Source organism: Panthera tigris, chromosome B1, assembly GCF_018350195.1.
Source record: "Panthera tigris isolate Pti1 chromosome B1, P.tigris_Pti1_mat1.1, whole genome shotgun sequence".
Classification (NCBI taxonomy): domain Eukaryota; kingdom Metazoa; phylum Chordata; class Mammalia; order Carnivora; family Felidae; genus Panthera; species Panthera tigris.
The window spans coordinates 6276519-6296805 of NC_056663.1; the positions used below are offsets into that span (position 1 = coordinate 6276519).

The following is a 20287-nucleotide window of genomic DNA, read 5'->3' on the forward strand; positions in this document are numbered from 1 at the left end:
GAGTCATCCCCTGTCCGAGAGTCAAGTCTTTCTCTTGTGCTGTACTGGTCCCTCCTTTACAGCCTCACTCTGACCGTCCGGTCTGCTGTGCTGCTCCAGCCAGAAACACGCGGTAGTTCTTGACGTCACTTTCTGCCTGATGCCCCTTCTTTGTGAGGATCCTGACTCCTGCTTCCGAGTGATTGCTTGATTCCCTCTAAGCCTGCATCAACCCCATATGAGCCCTTCATGCGGCTCCTTGACTGGGCCCCGTGAGGCACTGTGTCCTTACCATCTGTCAGCTGACTAGGGTCAGAAGGGTGTAAACCAGAAGTCAGGGGGACACCCCACCTAGGGCTTCAGCGTCAACAGTGTCATGGTCAGGAAGCGTCTTTCGGATGAAACCCTGTGTTTAACATGTCCTGTGGCACAGCATGGCCTCTGATCCGGTCTCCCCTCCAGCCTCACAGCAGCACCAGACCTCTCTGCCTCCTTCATCCTCTTGCCATTTGGGCCTTCTTCCTACACCAGTGATGCTGGATTTGAAAAGAGTTGGGCAAAGTACTGATAGATAAAAAATCAAATTTATATCTTAATAAAAATCAAAATACTGCAAATAAGAGCTGTTAAAGATACAACTGACATATGTCTGCATATTGTCAAAATTGTAGTTAGAGTTGTTCAGGCTTAAGAGTCACAAAGGAGAAGATACCGAATAATTTTTGGTGGGTTTTTTTGTTTGGTGGGTAAGGGGAGGTGGTCAGAGCCCTAAAGTTCTCTTTGAGCAAGGTACAGATTCCAGAAAAAGGCACACCTGTGCACTGACACACAATTTAGCCCTCATTTCATGGCTGGAGGACTCCTGACCTCAGAGTTCGTGTGTTTGTGTGTGCATGTGTGTGTGTGCGCGCATGTGTGTTGGAGGTCAGGGAGGCTTGGTGAGTGGTGGTGGTGGTTTCTGTAACCCAGGCTGAAAACTACTGGAAGAGAGAACTTTCCCCGCACACATCTTCGGTTCTCAGCTGAGGATCTGTTACCGAAGACAGACTAACAGGAGAAAAGTGTACATGCTTGTACGTTTTCTGTGACATGGGGGCTCTCAAAGGAATTGAAGGCCCAATGCAGTGGTAGAACTTTTGTGCTGACATTGAACAGAGAGGGGCAGCCGTGAAAGAATGACATATAAGAAGGACCAAAAGAGAACACGGGTTATTTTAACAAGGTCTGTTTTACAGGATTCTCTTGGCCTCAGCTCCCCATCCCTGGTGATAATGTGCAGGGGGTACAACTCTCAAAGGGGGAGTTTTATCTCCTGTCTTGAGGAAGAAGCTGGGCTGGGGGGTGTCAGAGCGCCTTTCTTTTCACCTGCTGTTATGTGACTACACTTTGCCCATGGTAACCCCTTTGCCAAAGCGGCACCTTTGGGGTGACGTACCCCGCCTCTCCTCACCAACAGTTCAGAGCCAGATTGCGTTCAGGCTTTCCCTTCTCACTAGGTGTGTGAGCCTGGGCACATACAAATAAATTAACTTTGTTTCTTGGTTTCTTCATCTTTAAATTCTGATACCTGCTGCACGGTTTGGGGAGAGGTTGAATGAAATGGCGCACGAATAGTGCTTAGTGCACAGTCCCTGACAGGTGGGCGTTTCTCAGCAGATGTCAGCAGTTTTAGTGCCAGTGTTGATGATCGTGGAGGTGGTAGGCTGATGACAGAGTATTGGCCGTAGTAGGTGATGATGGTGAAGGGGAGGAGGAGGACCGTGGGGATGGGCCGGGGGGTGTTCCCTTGAAATGAATCAGATGGTTGCAGTAAGAAGGCTTTTTTTTTTTTAAGGCTTAAAATTAGATTTTTGTTTACTTTCAGATAATGATGTCCCTGTTCTCTTATTTGAATCTAATGGCTCATTGGTGTACAGTCCAACAATTAAAATGTACAGCGGCCAGCACAACACCATGCAGAAGAGGTTACAGCAGATGAAGGAGAAAAGGGAGAACCTGTCACCTACCTGTAAGTGTGCACACTTTATAAAGGGAGCAGAGCACGAGTGAACTGTGGGGGGGAAGGTTTTTTCCTTCTTCCCTAGATACTTCATTTGTTTCCTGATTCTAATAGATTTTTACCTCTTTCAGGGTGGACTGTGTTAATATTTTCCTCCAGAAAATCTTAGGCTTCATTAAGATTTTTAAAGCATATGGTTTAAGCATATATTGGGCATGTATTTTTTGGATGTATAGGTTGAGAATCTATTTTTTGTAGCCCCTTTGTGATTTTTAATATCTTTGGGATTTTTTTTTTTTTTTAAATAATAAACCAGGCTCTTCTTTTGAGAGAATTTGCTTTAGACTAATTATCTCCTGCATGAGTTTATGTTTTTCTTTATTTGGGCTATCTTTAAAATTTCCGGTTAAATAACGTGTGAGCACATTTTCATAAAACATTTACCAGCATGTGGCTCATAGTGAACACCCATCTGGATTCCCATCGAATTCTCCTCCGCCCACGGGTAACCCACATTTTAAGTTGGCGTGTTTTTCCACATTGTTTCTGGTGTGGCATACGCCTACGTGCACAGGCTTCTGTATCTTTCTGTGTGCTGTGGACCTGTAGTCTTTCTTCACCTAAATTGAATCTGGCATACCTATTATTTTAAGCCTTTTTTTTTTTTTTTTTAACCTTACAAGTGGCTTGGAGGTTTTTTCCAAATCAGTAGGTATAGACCCTACTTATCCCTTTCTTTTCTTTTCTCTTTTTAAGATGCTGCGGAGTAGTTTAGAGTTTGGATACTGAATCGTCTGTTAGTGGAGGTTTTCCCAATTTTTCTTTATTAGAGATAGTACTGCAAGTCTTTATTCTTCTTAAATTGCATGGTATGGTTCTTGTGTTTTGTTTAACCATTTTCCTATTTGTGGTCATAAGGCTTTCCATTTCCTGTTCACTGTTACAATCCGTATGCCAGTAGACCTGCTTCTCAGTAAATCTGTGTAGTCCTGTGTATTTCAATAGTATTAATTCATAAAGATGGAATTTAAAATTTTTGCCTTTCAAAATGGCATTTTACCGTCGCCCGCTGTTTATGAGCCAGTTTCTCCAGGTTTGGGAAAATGGTGTGATTCCGTATCTTTTTCAGTTTGGGATAGAAAAACCGCATTTCTTTGTTTAATTAGCTTTCGAGGTCACTTTTTATGAGAGGAACGTATTTTTATGTTATTGATTCTATCCGTAATTACAACTTTTGCATTATCTTTGTGAATTATATGTTTTTGTCCAGTTGCCTGTTTTTCTGATTTGTAGGGGTCTTTTTTATATCATGCACAATAATCGTCATATGTTGCAACATTTTCTCGTGGCTAGCGTGGAGCCCAGTGTGCATTCGTAGTAGGAACTCAGTAAATGTACTGTTGATTGAAATACTCAAAATCTTTTGTTTTCTCATTTAACATGCAGTAACTTTTATGAAGCAGAAACATTACATTTAATGTAGACAAATCTGTTCGTTTTTTCCTTAGGGCATCCAGGATTCCCCTGACGCTCAGAACTCCCCCACCACAAGGTTTTAAAATTGTTGTGTGTCTTTTCCTGTTACCTTTATGGTTTATTTCAGCCTATCTTGAATTTATATTTGTATGTGAATGTGCAGTGGGCACCTGTATCGGTTAAGGTTAGCTTTGGCCGCATGTAACAAACAAAACCAGTGGCTCAGATTAGATACAGGTGCGTGTTTCCGCCACATCAAAGGAGTCCTAAGCACAAGTCATAGGGTGGCTATTCCGTGGTTTTCAAGAGTCTTGTGTCTCATTTTTCTGCTTAGTCTTCTTTGGTGCCTGGCTTCCGCTTTAAAATGTCTGTGCCTCCCAGCTGAGCTAGCTTCCTGTGGGCAACCTGGTATACCAGAAGTTCGATCCAATAGGACTCAGTCTTACAGCTCTTCTTGGTTGTAAGCATTTATGGCTAGAGAACTGTAGAGGCAAAAAACGACTCCAGATAATCCAAGAAATAAAGCACAGTCCTTTGTATTGTGTTCATCCACGTAGTTTGATTTGCCTGATGACCAGTGTCACCCAGGATGACAGCCAAGGGGGACTGTAGTAGATTTAGCTTGAGAAGGAGACTACAAACAAGGCTGAAAACGGTCTTTTACGAGAGCGTGGCTACACTGATAGAATGAGGTTTCTGTTGTTAAGAGGAGGGGGGCGTGGATGTGGAGCTAGGGAGCGAGCAGTGTTCCGCTCACTGTCTCATCACGTGTATACTATATATGCCTCAAGCGTTGTGCCGTTACTTTGCGGTGTGAATTCTGCCACTTGACTGCATCCAGCACAGCTCAGAATTCAACATCTGAAACACTTCTCTCTGTGCTCACCTCTCTTATCTTGGTTTAAATTGTCTGCTTATGTTTCCTCAAGAAAGCATGCTGTGAGGCTTTTTAACAAACATCTTTGGGTATGAGACCAAAACATCTTTCTTGTTTCTGGTTTGTTGTCTGCACAGCCTTTGAAGATGATATTTGTGTCCTTACTTGTTAAGTGATTGATGTCCTGGATTTTTTCTGTGAAGTCTCTGAGGTTTCTCATCCTTGACACTATCGACATTTTGGGCTGATCAATTCTTTGTTGAGGGCACGTGAGGGGTGGTGGGAAGGTGCTGTCCTGTGACTGGCAGGGTGTCTTGCAGCATCCCTGGCCTCTGCCCACTCACTGCACACCAGCAGTATTCAGGTCACACCCACGTGACATCCAGTGATGTCTGCAGACGTGACCGTCACCCGCTGGGAGCCAAGATGCCCCGGGCTTAGAACCGCTGCTCTAGTTACAGGGCTAACTGTTGCTTCTAGAAGAAGGAGCCTTGACTATCAGACAACAAGATGAATTGAGAATATTTGTTTACCTGTGTTGGGCTTCTGCTTAGGCCCAGGCAAACTAACTTTTCAAAATCTCTTCTAACTCTAATTATCCTAAATTTAATCCTTTTTATAACATGATTTATGTAGGGGCTCCTGGGTGACTCAGTTTAGCATCCGACTTCAGCTCAGGTCATGATCTCACAGTCCGTGAGTTCGAGCCCCACGTCAGGCTCTGTGCCGACAGCCCGGAGCCTGGAGCCTGCTTCGGATTCTGTGTCTCCCTCTCTCTCTGCCCCTCCCCTGCTCATGCTCTGTCTCTCTCTGTCTCAAAGGTAAAAAAAATAAAAATAAAAAATAAAATTAAAAAAACATGACTTATGTAGATTAGTTTTTACGAATCTCACCATCTGCAGTAGATTTGAGTAAGAGTTTTCTGTGCTTACCGTTTTGTAAGTCGGGAGTGTGAACTAACAGGCATAAATCGATGTTGGTGTGGTGTTTGCAGAGCAGAACCAGTGGGTTTGCCGTGGGCTCCCACGAGTCAGAGGTGCATCTGATGAAGGGTTCGGTTATGTTTTCAGCTTCCCAGCTGCTTGAGAAGTCTCACGATGACCCATTTAAGTCCCCGTGTGAAGCTTGGAACATTTCACGTGATACTTTGTGTTCAGGTAAAGTTATTTTCTTTTCTGTGATATATTTAAACTTTGAGAATATTATGATTTTCGTATTTGGAGTTTCTTCTGATGTGAAGAACAGCTAAAAACTAGAATTCATGAATTTCACTGGAATTAGGTAATAAAAAATAGGTATTGTAATGCAATTAGCATATGAGAAATTTCATCAGTTAAATCACCTGGGATTCTAACAGTTTTTCTCCCAGGCATTTGCTCTCTTGGCACAGAAACTATTGCTCATTGTTTAAAAAAAAAAATCTGTGCTATAAGTACTATTTCGCATGCATTGTAGACTGTGTTACTGACAACACAGGGCTGTTCGTTTCACACCATATATCATGACTACAAGGAGTGTCCGTGAGGTGTGGAAAGATCATTGAGAAATTTAGAAGATAGATGGATTTCTGTTTGGAAGCAGAGTATTGGATGGGCTCCTGGGGGGCTCAGTCGGTCAAGTGTCTGATTTCAGCTCAGGTCATGATCTCACGGTTCGTGAGTTCGAGCCCCGCATCGGGCCCTGTGCTGACAGCTTGGAGCCTGGAACCTGCTTCGGATTCTGTGTCTCCCTGTCTCTCTGCCCCTCCCCTGCTTGTGCTCTGTCTCTCTCAAAAATACATAAACAACGAAAAAACATTTTAGCCAAGTATTAGAATAGAATTAGAATTATATATTATACATACACCTTTTAAATGTGGAAGCCTGTGTTATGCTTTGAATGATCATTTTTCATGCTTATAGCTTTCCTTTGAGTACATTTTAAGAAATGTGATATAACCACCTAGTTTTAGCTGACAGTAGGACCCAAATAAGAATCAGTGACCCCCGCAAAGAGCTAACTGTTCAAAGTGCTTGAAATGTTACAGAATATCCTATGAAAGTCACAGCAGGGATAGATGACAGAACAGTGTGGAGGTATTAGGAGTTTAAACTACAGCTCCCTTTCATGTGTGGCTTATTTTTTTTTTTTAAGTTTATTTATCTGTTTTGAGAGAGAGAGCTCAGGAGGGGCAGACAGAGGGGGAGAGAGAATCCCAAGCAGACTCTGTGCCATCAGCATGGAGGTGGAAGCGGGGCTCGAACTCACGAACTGTGAGATCCTGACCTGAGCCGAAATCAAGAGTCGGATGCTTAACCAACTGAGCCACCCAGGTGTCCCATGTGTGGCTTATTTTATAATCTGTTTGGTGTGTGTTGGAATTATTTACCCATTTATCTTAAATAATCTCTTTTTATTTCACACTTGATGGATTTATTTTACGTAAGTTGGACACAAGTAATAGTATGTAACACAGATTTCATTTTTCCTGTGTCACAGGTGCTGTTCTGGGTATCTTACATATTGTGTTTCATTTAACTCCCCCACTAGCCCTACTAAATGGTTACCCTTGTCACCCCCATTTTGTTCATGAGAAAACTAGGCCAGCGAGGTCAAGCAGCTCGTAAAAGTTCATAGAGTTTGTGATTGGCCAGTCCAGGACCTGAACCTAGGCAGTGTGACCTCAGAATTTATGCCCAATGACATGTCTCACTGCTTGTCAGCTTTTTGAAAAGTGTGCTAAGCGTCTTCAGCTGCTGGTATTAAAAGTGTCCTCTGTTTCTTGCTCCTGACTTAGGGACACACAGGCTCCTTGACTTGGTGTGGGTACAGCGCCTCCCTGCCCTGTGGGCTTTGCTGCTCCCTGTGGATCACCTCTGTGGGGCTCGAGGCCTCAGATGCCAGAAAATAGTGTCTGTGCACTGGGAACTTCCAGTTTAGTGAGAGGGACAGATAGGAATAATAAGAACACTAGGACACCTGCTTTTGGGAAATTCAGGCAGCATTCTGCGTACTAGAGGAGGATGTGTGCAACCAGACCTGGTGCAGCGGGAGGGTTCAGAGATAGGCACGTTCGAGGGGTGGGGGGAGGGTTTGAAGGACGGATAGGAATTACCCAGATTAAAGTGTGGGGTGAAGGCAGGGCCTGGAGGGACACACACGCTTGCAGTTTTCGGGAGACGGGGCGGTCAACTTAGCACTACTCTCAAGAAATGTACAAGACACAAGGGAGGACAGCACCCTACCATCTACCTGGTGGTTCACTGTTGGATATAAATACAACATGAGGCTTTGAGTGGAGGACTGGGGGTCGGTGGGCTGTGTTCACGAAAGGCTAGAACTTGACCTAGACCATGGTGTTAGTCCTAACCTTTTAGAATGATTGACCTTCTTGAGAATTGAACAAGGTGCCAATGCTCTTTCTGAAAACATGTGCACATGCATGTGAATGTACAGAAGGTGAGCATGATGGTGGTGGAGGTCTGTCCCTGCCTCCCGCCCCCCGTGCCGTCCATGCGCACGCTGATGCCTGGGTTCGTTAGGGAAAAATGCTGGTCCTAAAGGGGTCCTCAGGTGGATGTGGTTGATACTGTCTTTAACCAGTAGCTATGTTTAAGATGTATTGGTTAACTGAAAATTACTTCTGTAATAATTGAAAGCATCTTAAAAGTTAATTCTTTATTGATGTTTTCCAGATGAATCCTTTGCTGGTGCCCTGGACTCATCTTTTGACAATCTTTCTGAAAACTCAGGGTGTGGAAGTCAGGAGAGGAGAGTGGGAGAAGTCGTTGATGAAAGCAGAAGTGGTGTGTGTGTTTCTTCACCTGCACTGAAGACCGGTAGTGTTCATTCGTCGGCACCTGCTGGTCCTTCAGCTTCACCGGAGACCGGTAGTGTTCATTCGTCAGCACCTGCTGGTCCTTCAGCTTCACCGAAGACCGGTAGTGTTCATTCGTCAGCACCTGCTGGTCCTTCAGCTTCACCGAAGACCGGTAGTGTTCATTCGTCAGCACCTGCTGGTCCTTCAGCTTCCCTGAAGACTGGTAGTGTTCACTCGTCGGCACCTGCTGGTCACCTCAGCCAGTTAACTCCTCAAAATCCCTCGGGCCGTCTTTCAGAACAAGAAGTAAGTCGGCAGAGGGATCCTGCGGGTGAAGCGGTCACCCCCGACACGTGGTCCGGAGGAGCACCCAGGGAGGTGTTTGGCATGAAACACGGTCTGTCCCCTACGTTATCTGCGACAGAACGCCAACCTTGGGGACATTCACGATCTGAGAGCTCCTCGGCGAAGAGAAGAAGAAAGTCTGAGATCTCAGATTCGTCCCCGACAGGAAGACTAAAGAAGAGATGCCGTGGGAAACCCGGCGTGTCACAGGAGTGGCTCCTCACGTCGGGGGACCGCCTGCACTTCGGGCCTGGGGCTGCCGCCCAGGCTCCTGGCTGCGGCGTGTCCTCGTACGACGATTACTTTTCACCTGACAACCTCAAGGAGAGGAGCTCGGACGGTCTTCTCCCCGGGTGTCAGTCGTCAGCGGGCCCTGCTCTCTTCATCTGCAGAGGCCTCTCTCGGGGGGAGAGAAGGAACATACTGCAGACGTCTGACTTCTCCTGCATTGGGAAGAATCCCAGCCCAGCCCCCACGAGCGGTTTAACGGCACAAAGTCGCCACAGTCTTGAGAAACCCACACGTGACAAAGCAAACGCAGCGTGGGCTTGCCTGGCCGCTGAGGAAGCCGCAGGGAGTCGTCCGCAGGCTGGTGCTCAGAGAGGGGAGGGCACGCGCCCAGATGGCGCAGACTCTCCGTTCCACGACGCACTGCCTGCTGCGGACAGGCTCGGCGGGAAAGGACCTGACAGGGACTCACGTCCCCTGGAAGGGGGCAGCGCGGAAGCCAGAGAGCTGATGGACGCGGGGAGCGTGCAGAAAGAAGACCGCCCTCGGACGAAGCGGGAGTCCTGCGGTGGAACGCAGCCTGACGACCGGCTGGGTTTTGTAGGCAGCTGCACCGCGGACACCTCCGCCAAACAGAGGGAAGATGTGTCCAGAGGATGCAGTGAAAGTACGTGAATCTCCTTTTCCAGGTGTCTTGGTTACGGGAATATGGGACGGTGTGTCCGTCTTGTGAAGTCACCACAGCGTTTTCGTAATTAAAGTGTTTGCTTTTTTCCTTTTTTTATTTTTAAAGAACGGGTGTTTGATGTTTTCCAATGATAGATTCTTTAGGAGAAGGTGGCTCACCGCCCTGTGGTATTTCTAGGCTCATTGGTCCAATCTGCTGTTAGGAATACATTTCTCCAAGCCTTTCCATGTGGGTGACGAGTGAGTGAAGCCTGACGTGCGAAGTCACCCAGAGCAGGTGCTCCCCTGTTTGCGTGCAGCCTCCTCCTGGAACATGGCTGGCGTGCAGACAGGCGTTCTGACGGAGGGTTTGAACATGTCTCTGCTCACAGGACTGAGGCTCTTGATGCTAGAAGGATAGTAAGGCAGTGTGAGCATTGCTTCCACCAGGAAAAGAGAAGGTACGAGAAAGGAAGTGTGGAAATATGCTAGCAGTATTTATTTTGAAGAAACTTGGGGCAATGTTAGTTATAAAGAAAAATGTTTTTAACGTTTTTGCTCGGTAAGTTTATCGTAACAGGCCTCGTTGGCTTCTATTTAAGTTTGCTTTAAGCTGTGATTTAAATAGACTTTTATTTCTGTGTGTAATTTAACTGTAGCCATCGTAATAAACTGTGTAATTGTAGCAAAAGTAGCAACAATAGAAGACATTTTATTTTACACTTTGATTACAAGCACAGATAAATTTCAGCAATCAAAAGTGATGAAATTTTGAACTTTAACCATGTTTACCGAAAGATGAAGCTGAAATTTCCACAAGACTAACTTTATTCTTGATTGTTTGTCTGCTTACCCTATGATTTTAACTAACCTTCTCAAGATGCAGAAGTTATAGGGGTTGAAATAATAACTGCTGTAGATCTTTTCCTTGGGTATAAAGTCCCCAGAATAGCCTCACAGAGGATTAATTTTGTATATTTTTAATATCTTAGCTTTCCGAAAATATATAACATTTGACAAACTATATCTTGTGTTAGCCTCAGTATGTGTTTTCAAAATATTTATTTTAAAATCATGTTGACTCTGAGGTTAATATAAAACAGTAGATATATAGAATTATTTTGGTAGTTAAGAGTATCCTGTTCTTAAAGCTTACATTCTCATTTTCTTCGGTTTTTATCTTGTTTATTTTTAAAGCCTTTGAATAATATTTAATGATGTGAAAATATAAATTCGGGGGACGAAAGGCTGGTTGCAGACATGAGGCGCACCCCGCAGCCCCGACGTCGTTCAGAAAGAGCGCGGTTGTCCCTGCAGGCGGGATGTTGTAGCACTCTCCCCCGCGTCCACAGTCCCCTGGGGCCTGGAGCGCGTGGAAAACCCCGAGGGGCCAGCACTGGGTGCTCCAGGGGACTGCAGATGTCGGCCTCATCTGATGTGGGCTGTCACACAGCGGCGTGCAGCCAGGGCCCTGGTGTGACCGAACTTCACTCCGAGAAACAAACGTTCTATGCCCTCTAATGTAAGGATGTCTTGTAGGGTCACTTTGTTTGATGTCATTCCACAAAGACAGAAAATCATTGCATTGAAGGGCTGGAGAGACTTCTGTATTGTCTAGCCTAAACCAAATCCCTTTGTTTTGTTGTGATAAAATCAAGACCCACTGATGGGTTTAAATTGCCTGTTATCAGCTCAGCCGGTGTCCCACCTCTGTCTGGGAACCTGCCACGGGGGTGGAAGCACAGAGCCTGCAGCTTACTCTAGACCTTGCTTGTGTGCTCACTTGTGGAGCAGGAAAAATACTCTGTACGTGAAGCGGTACCTCCAAGTCTTCTTGTTGAAATAAAAGTCTTTTTTCAATTTCTGCTTTCAGTTCACTTGTACTCATTGCCCTTGTCGGTATGGAAGGTAGAAGGTGTGCACTAAAGGTTACAAGCACAAGTTACAGAAAGAGTCAGTAATAAATGTGAGGAGAACAGGAACAGAGGGAGAAATTTTTAATTTTTTTTTAAATAATCTCTGAAATCATATTAACCAGTAATTTTTTCATTTTAGACTTTTATTCTCTAATTTTATGAACAATTTGGTAAACAAGTATATGCTCGCAGTAACAGAAGTTGCTTCGAGTAAATGTTGCTCTCCTTCTCCTCGGGTACCTCCTCCTGTGAGTTCCCATGACAGCTCTCAGCTGTGCACCTGTTGTGTCCCAGGCACTTGTCTAGTTTGCTGGAAGATGTCAGAGAAGCAAACAGTGTGTGCCCTGCATAGAGGTCATGTTCTAGTGAGGAAGACGCAGTGGATGAAGGCAAGCATGACGTCAATCAGTGAGCCTGATGATACACAGCACCACAGCAGTGCGGGCAGTTAGATAAGGTGACCTGAGACCTCAGACCAGACATCGCAGAGCCGGTAGTCCTATGACTGCTTGAATCATGTTTCAGCCTGAGGAAGCAGCAAGTACAAATGCCCTGGGGTAGAAAGTGCTTGCAGGAACTGCACCGAGGCCAGTGCAGCTGCAGCTCCTTGGGCTGAAGGAAGCCTGGGAGGAAATGAGCTAGAAAGACAGCCAGGAGCCAGATCCCCAGGGCTCCAGTACCTGACAAGACTTGGAGTGGTTTTGTTTTGTTTTGAAGTGTGATTGAGAAGCCCCTGGGGGTTTTAAACAGGGGAGTCACCAGATGGGCTTTCTCAGTTGCACGTCACCCTGGATGCTTCGTGAACCAACTGGTTGTGGAGCATCTGCCAGAAGCAGTTGCTGTCACCGGTTCACTGTAATTCCTTCGAGACTCTGTGTGTGTCTGTGTGTGTGTGTGTGTGTGTGTGTGTGTGTGTGAGGGTGCCCAGTGAGGGTGTGAGGGTAGATGTTACAAAGGGGTTTTATTGCAAAAATAGGATTATATCATCTTGTTGCCTTAAGGTTTGCTTTTTTAAAATGTCAGATATTTCCATATCAGTATCAATAGAGCAATAGATTTACTTCATTCTTTAGTCCATTTCAGGGGTCCGCAGATTTTTTCTGTAAGGAATCAGATCGTAACTGTTTCAGGCTTTGTGGACCAGAAAGCAAAATCAAGACATGTGGCTCTTTACACAAAGAGAAGAAAAGACATTTTTACAAAATTTTTATTGACAAAACTCAAATATGTTGAGTGCAGTTTTTTTTGTAATACAGGCCTAATGAGAAGAACAGAATTCTGTTTTTTGGGAGTGGAATTACTTTTCTCTTGATTGGGATTCAGATGAAGCATTCGTATCTTCAGAATGGATTGCAAACATTTATTGAGGCAGATGTACAATAAAATTTTATGTTTTCCTTTCGAACACGCCTTTTCAGACAGATAGGTACGGCCAGATACTGATATCAGCCCATAAGCAGATGGTTTTCATCAAGCACATTCATCGTATATAAGGCATTTATGGAAATCTGTGAGACTTTTCACTTGATACGTGCCTTTTAGTGTGTCTTACACAGCAAATTAGTCACTTCCAACGAAGATAGGTGGAAGCTTGTCAGTTGTGCAGTCGAGTGGACGTCAAAATAAATTCCCTTTGTTCTTGCATCAGGGTCTAAAAAACCCAGAAATAGGTGCAGCTCGGGTGCAGGAGTTCTGTCCACGTCGAATTTGCATGGGATGGAGATGTCACATAACGTTTTCACTTCGGACGGAAAGTGTAGAGAGCTGCCTGACGTGACTCACCTGTTGAGACGGCTTTCCAGCAGCCGTGCCGCCACTAACCACGGACCTTCCGACCACCTCCCGAAATTGGTTTCAATTGCCAAGTAGCTGCCTGGTCATCTTGAAGTAGCTCACGATCAGCTCCTACTTGTTTCTCAATGGCAAAGGTGGCTCAGGGGGTTCCAGTGAGGCCACATGGCCGTTGGCAAAAGCGGAAGGAAATTCTTTTCGTAGCCACACCTTCACTCTTGTCCACTGGTTCAATGGATAACCTTCTTCTTTGCTGTGCTTGAAAAAAATCTTACCTGTCACTACAGACGCGTGCCATATCCCAGCAGTTTGGTCACGTATAACTATTGGATTCTTTTTCATAAGTAATACAAGTGTCGGAGGCTGGTGAAAGTTGGCACTCCTCGTCTCAGACACACAGACGTTTATTGAACGTTTATTGGCACGTAGGTGGAGAACTGTCCACAAAGCAAACTGTATGCTAAACTCACCGGTCTTGTCCATCAGATGAACCTTCCATACCTTGCCTGAAATACATACGAGCCGCCTACAAAATTCTAGGGTGACGTTTCTGTAACCTCGTCAGCATCAGGCCACCAGATCTACTTTGACCCTGCGGTTTGTCATACGGCCATTTAGGGGACCAAGTCTTGAATATTATCACCCCCAGGAACACAAGCTGTGGCTTTTGCTTGATTATTACGCCCTATTCATGCATGGGTGGGGGGACCCCCTGTAATATATTAGCCAGTCCAGTTTTCTTGAATCTATGGATTCAACCAGAGAAAGGGTTATGCTGATTGACAAACTGATGACCCCACCAAGTATAACTTATTTCTTTGATCTATTTTGCCAGTTAGCAAAAGGTCTAATAATTGGGCAGAAGGATTTCTAGGAGTTGTCTCTTGAGTGTGGTATTTGTTAACCTGTTAACTGACCACTGGAGTGGGTGTTTGGATGGAGGTAAATTAGCACACATACGTCATATCGTACAGTCCCTGCTGAAGTAGATATTTTAAATCGCACTACAGCCTTCATAATACAGCGCTGTTCTGTCTTAGTGCATTAATCCCAGAGATGGAAATAACAAATGGTGTCTGTGCTGACTTCAGTTGGTTCGGGGCCATTGCCTCTTGGTTGGGAAGGAATTACAAGGCTTCATCCTGACTTTGAAGGAAAAAGTAGCATAATGAATAGTAGTGTCTGCTTAGACAATGATTAATATGGTTCAATATGGGGTTTAGAGGCAGAAATGCTATGTGATTTGTAAAAGGTACATTTTTGTGTATTTCTTCATAATTCATAATCCTAAGGTAGAGAAGTGTTTTTTTATTTCAGGTATGTTTTGCAACCAAATGAGAAAGTTTGATAATCTTACTGATGTATTTTACATTTCATTGAATCAGTAGGAGATATACTATTTTTTTTAATTGAATTAAAAATATTTCACATATACCTAGTAAGAACTCAGCCCATCAAATCATAGGCATTTAGATATTATTCAATATTTCACATATTCTGAGTATTCATTCAAGAGAAATTGTGAATTACTATTGTATCAAATACATAGGTATACATAAACACGTATTTCTTGAATATTTTTTTAAAATTTTATTTATTTTGAGAGAGGGAGGGAGAGAGTGAGGGAGGGACAGAGAGAGAGAGAGAGAGAGAGAGAGAGAGAATCCTGAGCAGGCTCCACACTGCCAGTGCAGAGCCCAGCGCAGGGCTCGAACCCCATGAACTGCGAGATCATGACCTGAGCGAAACCAAGAGTTGGGCACTTAACCAACTGAGCCACCCAGGTGCCCCTTAAATACTTTAAATTGAAGAGTAATGACTGCACCTTTTGACAATTCAAGTAATACACATGTTTTGAGAAGACTGTTTCTCTCAACCCTCTCTCCCAGACCTGCCAGTACACTCACTGGAGGTAAGCAACCCAACCACTCAATGTGGGTTAGTCAGCCTTAACAGAAAGGCTGGCCATAAGGAAGGGATTACAACCTGTTGATTGTTTGATTTTTTCATCAATTCATTTATTCCTTATTATGACTGCTCTTCACCTACTGTGTCCCAGATACTGGGATAAATACAAGGGGAAGTAAGGTTGCTGTAAAGTTCTATCCCTTTCCCTTAAGGAACTAAGACAAGTAGGGAAGATACAGTCAAGATAATCTGTATGCAAGTATCAGGGAATTAAAAAGATGGAGAAATTACTCCCTGTGGGAAAGGCTATATGGTATTAACATTACTTTACATATTAAAATAAATTTTAATGGGGGTGCCTGGGCGGCTCAGTCAGTTGAGCGTCCAACTTTGGCTCAGGTCATGATCTCGCAGGTTGTGAGTTCGACCCCCGCATCAGGGTCTGTGCTGACAGCTCAGAGCCTGGAGCCTGCTTCGGATTCTGTGTCTCCCTCTCTCTCTGCCCCTCCCCCACTCGCATTCTGTCTCTGTCTCTCTCAAAAATAAATAAACATTTAAAAAAAATTTTAATAAATTTTAATGATCTTCATAGTGATTATAAAGGAAAAGATTTCACATCTTTTGATGATCATGATTAGATTTGTTTTTGTATTTGTAAAGTGAACTTGATGTTTTATTGGACGAAAAAAATATATATGTTCTTTTGTTAGAAACTGTGAGGTTTTTTTTGTGTCGAACACATGAATATTTTGCATGTATCCCAAACCCCAGAAGTCTATATGGAAAGGATTTTTCCTAGGTGTCTTTGAAGGCTCTTTCCACAGTCTTAAGACTTTGCATTCCAGGTTGTTCTTAAATGACTCATAATATTAAGATTTTAGAGACTCAGAAGAAATTCCCTGGGGGGATATTGTTCAGATTTAGGGGTATGGTTGTACCTGTCCAATATATGGATTCTTGAATCAGAACCAGAAAAGGCTTCAGAAGCCTTTTCATCTTCGATGTAGTTGATTTTGCAGAGTGTTTTGTATCAATACTGAGTGCTTAGATGTACTACTGGTACTAATATTAATTAGTCTTGCGTCTTGGAAGTAGGAAAGTAAAGTTCGCAGGAGGTTAGGTGTTGGAAGTAAGGGTATATCTCTTATTATGCCTCCACCCTGCACACAACAACCACATGGACCAGGTTTCTTCTAAGGAGTTTAATGGTTGTCTCAACATCCATTTTCTCGTCTCTTTCCTTTTCCTAGCACTTAGGTTATATACATTTGTCCTTATGCTGCCTTAGCCTGGTTCTGCCTCCAAAGTGATTTATTTTCACTTAGTATCAAAACCACCTCTTAACCCCGATAGGTGCAGCAGAGGTAGTGACTTAACTCATTCACACGGAGAAGTGAATGAGTTCACTTTCCAACCTTCTTTGGTGTGTTTGTATTTTAATGATACTGTTAACCCAAACAAATTCCCTTTTTTTAATGTTTATTCTATTTTATTTTTTTGAGAGAGAGAGAAAGAACATGCGCGGGAAAGAGTCAGACAAGAGAATCCCAAGCAGGCTCCGTGCTGTCAGCACAGAACCCGATGTAGGACTTGAACTCACCAACCGTGAGATCGTGATCTGAGCCAAAACCAAGAGTCGGACGCTTAACCCACCGAGCCACCCAGGCGCCCTGACCCAAACAAATTTCTAATTGTTGAAATCCGGGCAGTGTAACTTAACAGTAAAAGTTCTGGTCTCTTCTCTCTGTATTTGATCACTTTTTGAAAACTAAGTGAATCACTTGTGTCATGAAGTTGAGATGACAGTGAGGAGAGAGACAGGAGTCTAGGATTTACAACCTTGATACGTAGATGGCTGATAAAACGTTTGTCACACAGGGCCCAGGGTTGTGTTAATTGAAATTTCTCGGAGACGTTGAAGATAGAGGTCTGTTAGGCAGTTGGGTGTATCAAGCCTCCTGGCAAGAGGCATGGAGTTGGGACCGTTGAGTAGTGGATGACTGTGGGGCGTGCTCAGACCACCCTTGGGAGAGAGAGGAGAGCTGATGACCTCCTTGAGAAACTAGCTTCGGAGCAAATGGCGGGAGCCATGGGGGAGGGGGTCGCGGTGGGTGGGCGGGCAGGAGAGCAGGAAGCTGGAAAGGAAACATGCTGCTGGGCTGTGGAAAGGAATAACAACCCGCCTCTCTCTTCTACCAGCTTTTACAATTACTTTGCACTTTCAGCTGCTTGTGGTTTTTCAGAAACATCCTTAAAGACAACATAGTAGCAACTTGCCATAGCTGAGCTTGTGAAAATGTTCTTTTACATAATCACACAAGAACTCAGACAGGCCTGTTCCCAACTCAGGATGATTTGACTTAATAATCTTCTGACTTTGCTACTGTGTGAAAGCAACACACATTCAGTAGAAACCGTACTTAGAGTTTTGAATTTGCATTGTTCCTGGGGCTGTCGCAGTGTACCGCGAGGATATGCAGTAGGAAACTCTTTGCACACTCTGTTGTGACGTTGGGCGCTGCACAGTGAGCCATAGCCCCCAGGCAGCCACATAATCATGATGGTCAATGGCCATCATACTGACGGCCACCCCCTCATACCGCCATTCTCTCTGTCATTTCCAGTACAGTATTCATTAAATTACATGAAAGAGTCAACACATCACTTGCTGTGTGTTAGATACTATTGTCCAGCTGTATGTAGCCTCTTGCTGAGTGTTCTGAGCCTGGTTAGGCTAAGCGTAGCCTAAGCTATGATGTTCTGTAGACTGCGTGTTAAGTGCATTTCGACTTCCAGTTTTTTCAACTTGCAATGCATTTATCAGGACGTAACCCCATCTTAAGGGGAGGAAGATCTGAACTCGTATCGTTTTGTTGTTATGTGATGTATGAAAATGAAAATGTGTCATTAGCAGTATCAGCCTTAAGTTTTAAAAGTCCGTGATCCATTTTTTTAGATCTGTGTTTACAAAATGCTTCACAGTCTGTTTCTTGGCTAGCACTGAGGCATGTGGCTGTAACACAATCTTTTTGACATAGATACTCTAGCAAGCAGCATACTTACTCGTGGTGCAACAACAGGGGTGCATTGGCTTCCAAATTATATCTGTAGTCCTCTGCTTTTCTTATTTTCATATACTCTTGCTCTGAGTAAACTTTCGATTTGAATGGTGGATACAAATAATATTCTATTCTAATTACTCATAATCTTAGATCTTAAAAAACATCGTATCCATGTCCTGCCCTAGGCATTAGAAGTTCTCAAAAAGTGGTGGTTGAGTGTCTCGGAAAGTAATGCATAAATAGATAGATACCCTTACCTTCAAAATGAGTGAAAGAAACTTAGCATGGCTGGATCTTAGAGCAGACTGTAAACTGCACAATACATGGCCCACTAATTCATCTCAAGTAACGTCTGTCTGTAGCCTGCCGGGAAAGAAGTGGAATATACCTCAAATACCGAAGATCTTCAAGGAGATTAGTGGGGTCCGCATGTGATTGGTTTCAGTCTCCAAAAGGGATTTAGTATTAGGGTTTAGTACAAAGTGGATCAGAACCTGACCTTAAAACATTTTTAGGGTTCAAGTTGCAAATAACAGTAATTAGTTTGAATTCAAGACAGTATTTAACCATTGTTGTGCATGTGTTTTCACTCAGCTAGAATCCCATTTTTGAAAGACGATTAAAACTTTCAAATCAGACCCTCCAAAGTCAACCGCATCTGTTTTATTAGAGCCTTTTATTTTATTTGAAATATTTGCAAAGCAGTCATTCTCACGTTATATGATTTTTGCTTCTTATGGCATGTAGATTATTTTTGCCTTATATTCGCTTTCAGTATCGACATTGGTCTGTTGGGTTGTAAGCTTCCTAAGAGAAGGATCAGTGTGCCTCTCCAGTGTTGCAACCCCTGATGATTAGGCATTGTTGATAAGAGCATCAATGACTGATGAGTTGGATGATGGTGATGGTGGGTTGTGTGGGATGGCTTACCATCACTTGGCTGTGGCTGGGACATAAGTGTTCCCTAAGCTGCTTTTCGCCTTTTATACGTGTTATCCTGTTGAGACCATAGAAGTGGTAGCTAGTATTCTTTAGTCTTCCTTCCAAATATCAACTAAGTCACATAGTAGGCGAACTATTTTGGGAGGAAAGAGAGGAGAGGAGCACCTTATAAAGTTGTAGCAATTCCAAGTAGTCATTTCACACTTCATTGTGCATTGTGTAGGATTTCTACACTGTTTAGCATCTAATGAAATCAGTTTCACTTGATAAATATCTTTTTGGTTTATGTGTCTTCATGGCAAGATGCTGGTCTAAGGTGGACATTTGTGGGGTGTAGAATCATCTGTCACTTGCAGATGGAAACCTAAAGCTTTGCACTGTACTCTAGACTGTTTTCTAGAGTAAATCTGACCCCAGAGCTAAGAATACTTATTTCTTCTAATAGAGAACTACTTTCTTTGGGTTTGTAAAAGTTCACAAGTTGGGAGTTTGAATAGTGCGTACGTAAGGTGTGGGCATACATGTTCTTGCATCGCCTGCTGGATGGATGGGATACCGTAGAACTGGTACATTGTCACCTGACAGGCAAAATTATTCCTGACCTTTGAGTTAAGTGAATTCCACTTGGGAGATTGTAGTGGAATAAACTGAGAATTCTAAATAGACCTTCAAAGAGCAAGACGTACGCAGTGTTTATTTAAGAGAATAGTACTTTGGTGTTACCAGTGTGCATAAATTAATTTTTAAATTTTTATTTTGGTTAAGTTGCATTAGTATTCAGTCCGTGTGAAGTTCTAACTAATCTTCAAATCCTCTTGGGTTCCAGGTGTTAAAAACGGACCAGCAAGGCCTGATGTGTTAGATGGCTCATTGGAGGGCTGTCAGGATCTCGCCAGACCTCATGAGAAATCAAAGAAAAGAGGGAGAGGCCAAAAGGTTGGTGTGTGAAAATATTATTTTAAACTTTCCAATGCTACTACATCATAATGTTCTACTCTGGGTTAATGTCACATAAACTAGTCTGTCCAGCTTGTGCTTTATTTAAACCATTAATTATACAGATGGATGTTGGAAAACTCTGGCAGTAAAAATGAGAGCGTTGGTTACATTCAGGAAAGAGAGCTAATGTTGTCGAAGAAGCTTTGGCACCACTTTGCCAATGCATTTCTTGGTTGTGAAAATGCCAACAGCTTTTCTCAGGCTGAGGGTGTGGGGTGTGCCAACAATTGATGTTTTATGATGTGAATCAACATTCACGAGGCAGGAGGGGAAGAATCCAAAACAGAATTCATTTGTGAG

The 20287-nt window shown here is 43.6% G+C and overlaps 1 protein-coding gene across 2 annotated transcripts in view; it reads left to right on the forward strand.

Annotated features, from left to right (window-relative positions):
• MCPH1 (microcephalin 1) overlaps positions 1-20287 on the forward strand; it is a 268842-nt gene that overhangs the window by 42803 nt on the left and 205752 nt on the right. For both annotated transcript variants that reach the window (XR_006216465.1, XM_007089220.3), the window contains exons 6-9: positions 1844-1987; positions 5402-5488; positions 8006-9370; positions 19815-19924. Coding sequence is in view for 1 of the 2 variants with exons in the window: in XM_007089220.3 (XP_007089282.2) it covers positions 1844-1987; positions 5402-5488; positions 8006-9370; positions 19815-19924 (1706 nt within the window). In the remaining variant the exon portion in view is untranslated. The remainder of the gene's footprint in view (positions 1-1843; positions 1988-5401; positions 5489-8005; positions 9371-19814; positions 19925-20287) is intronic.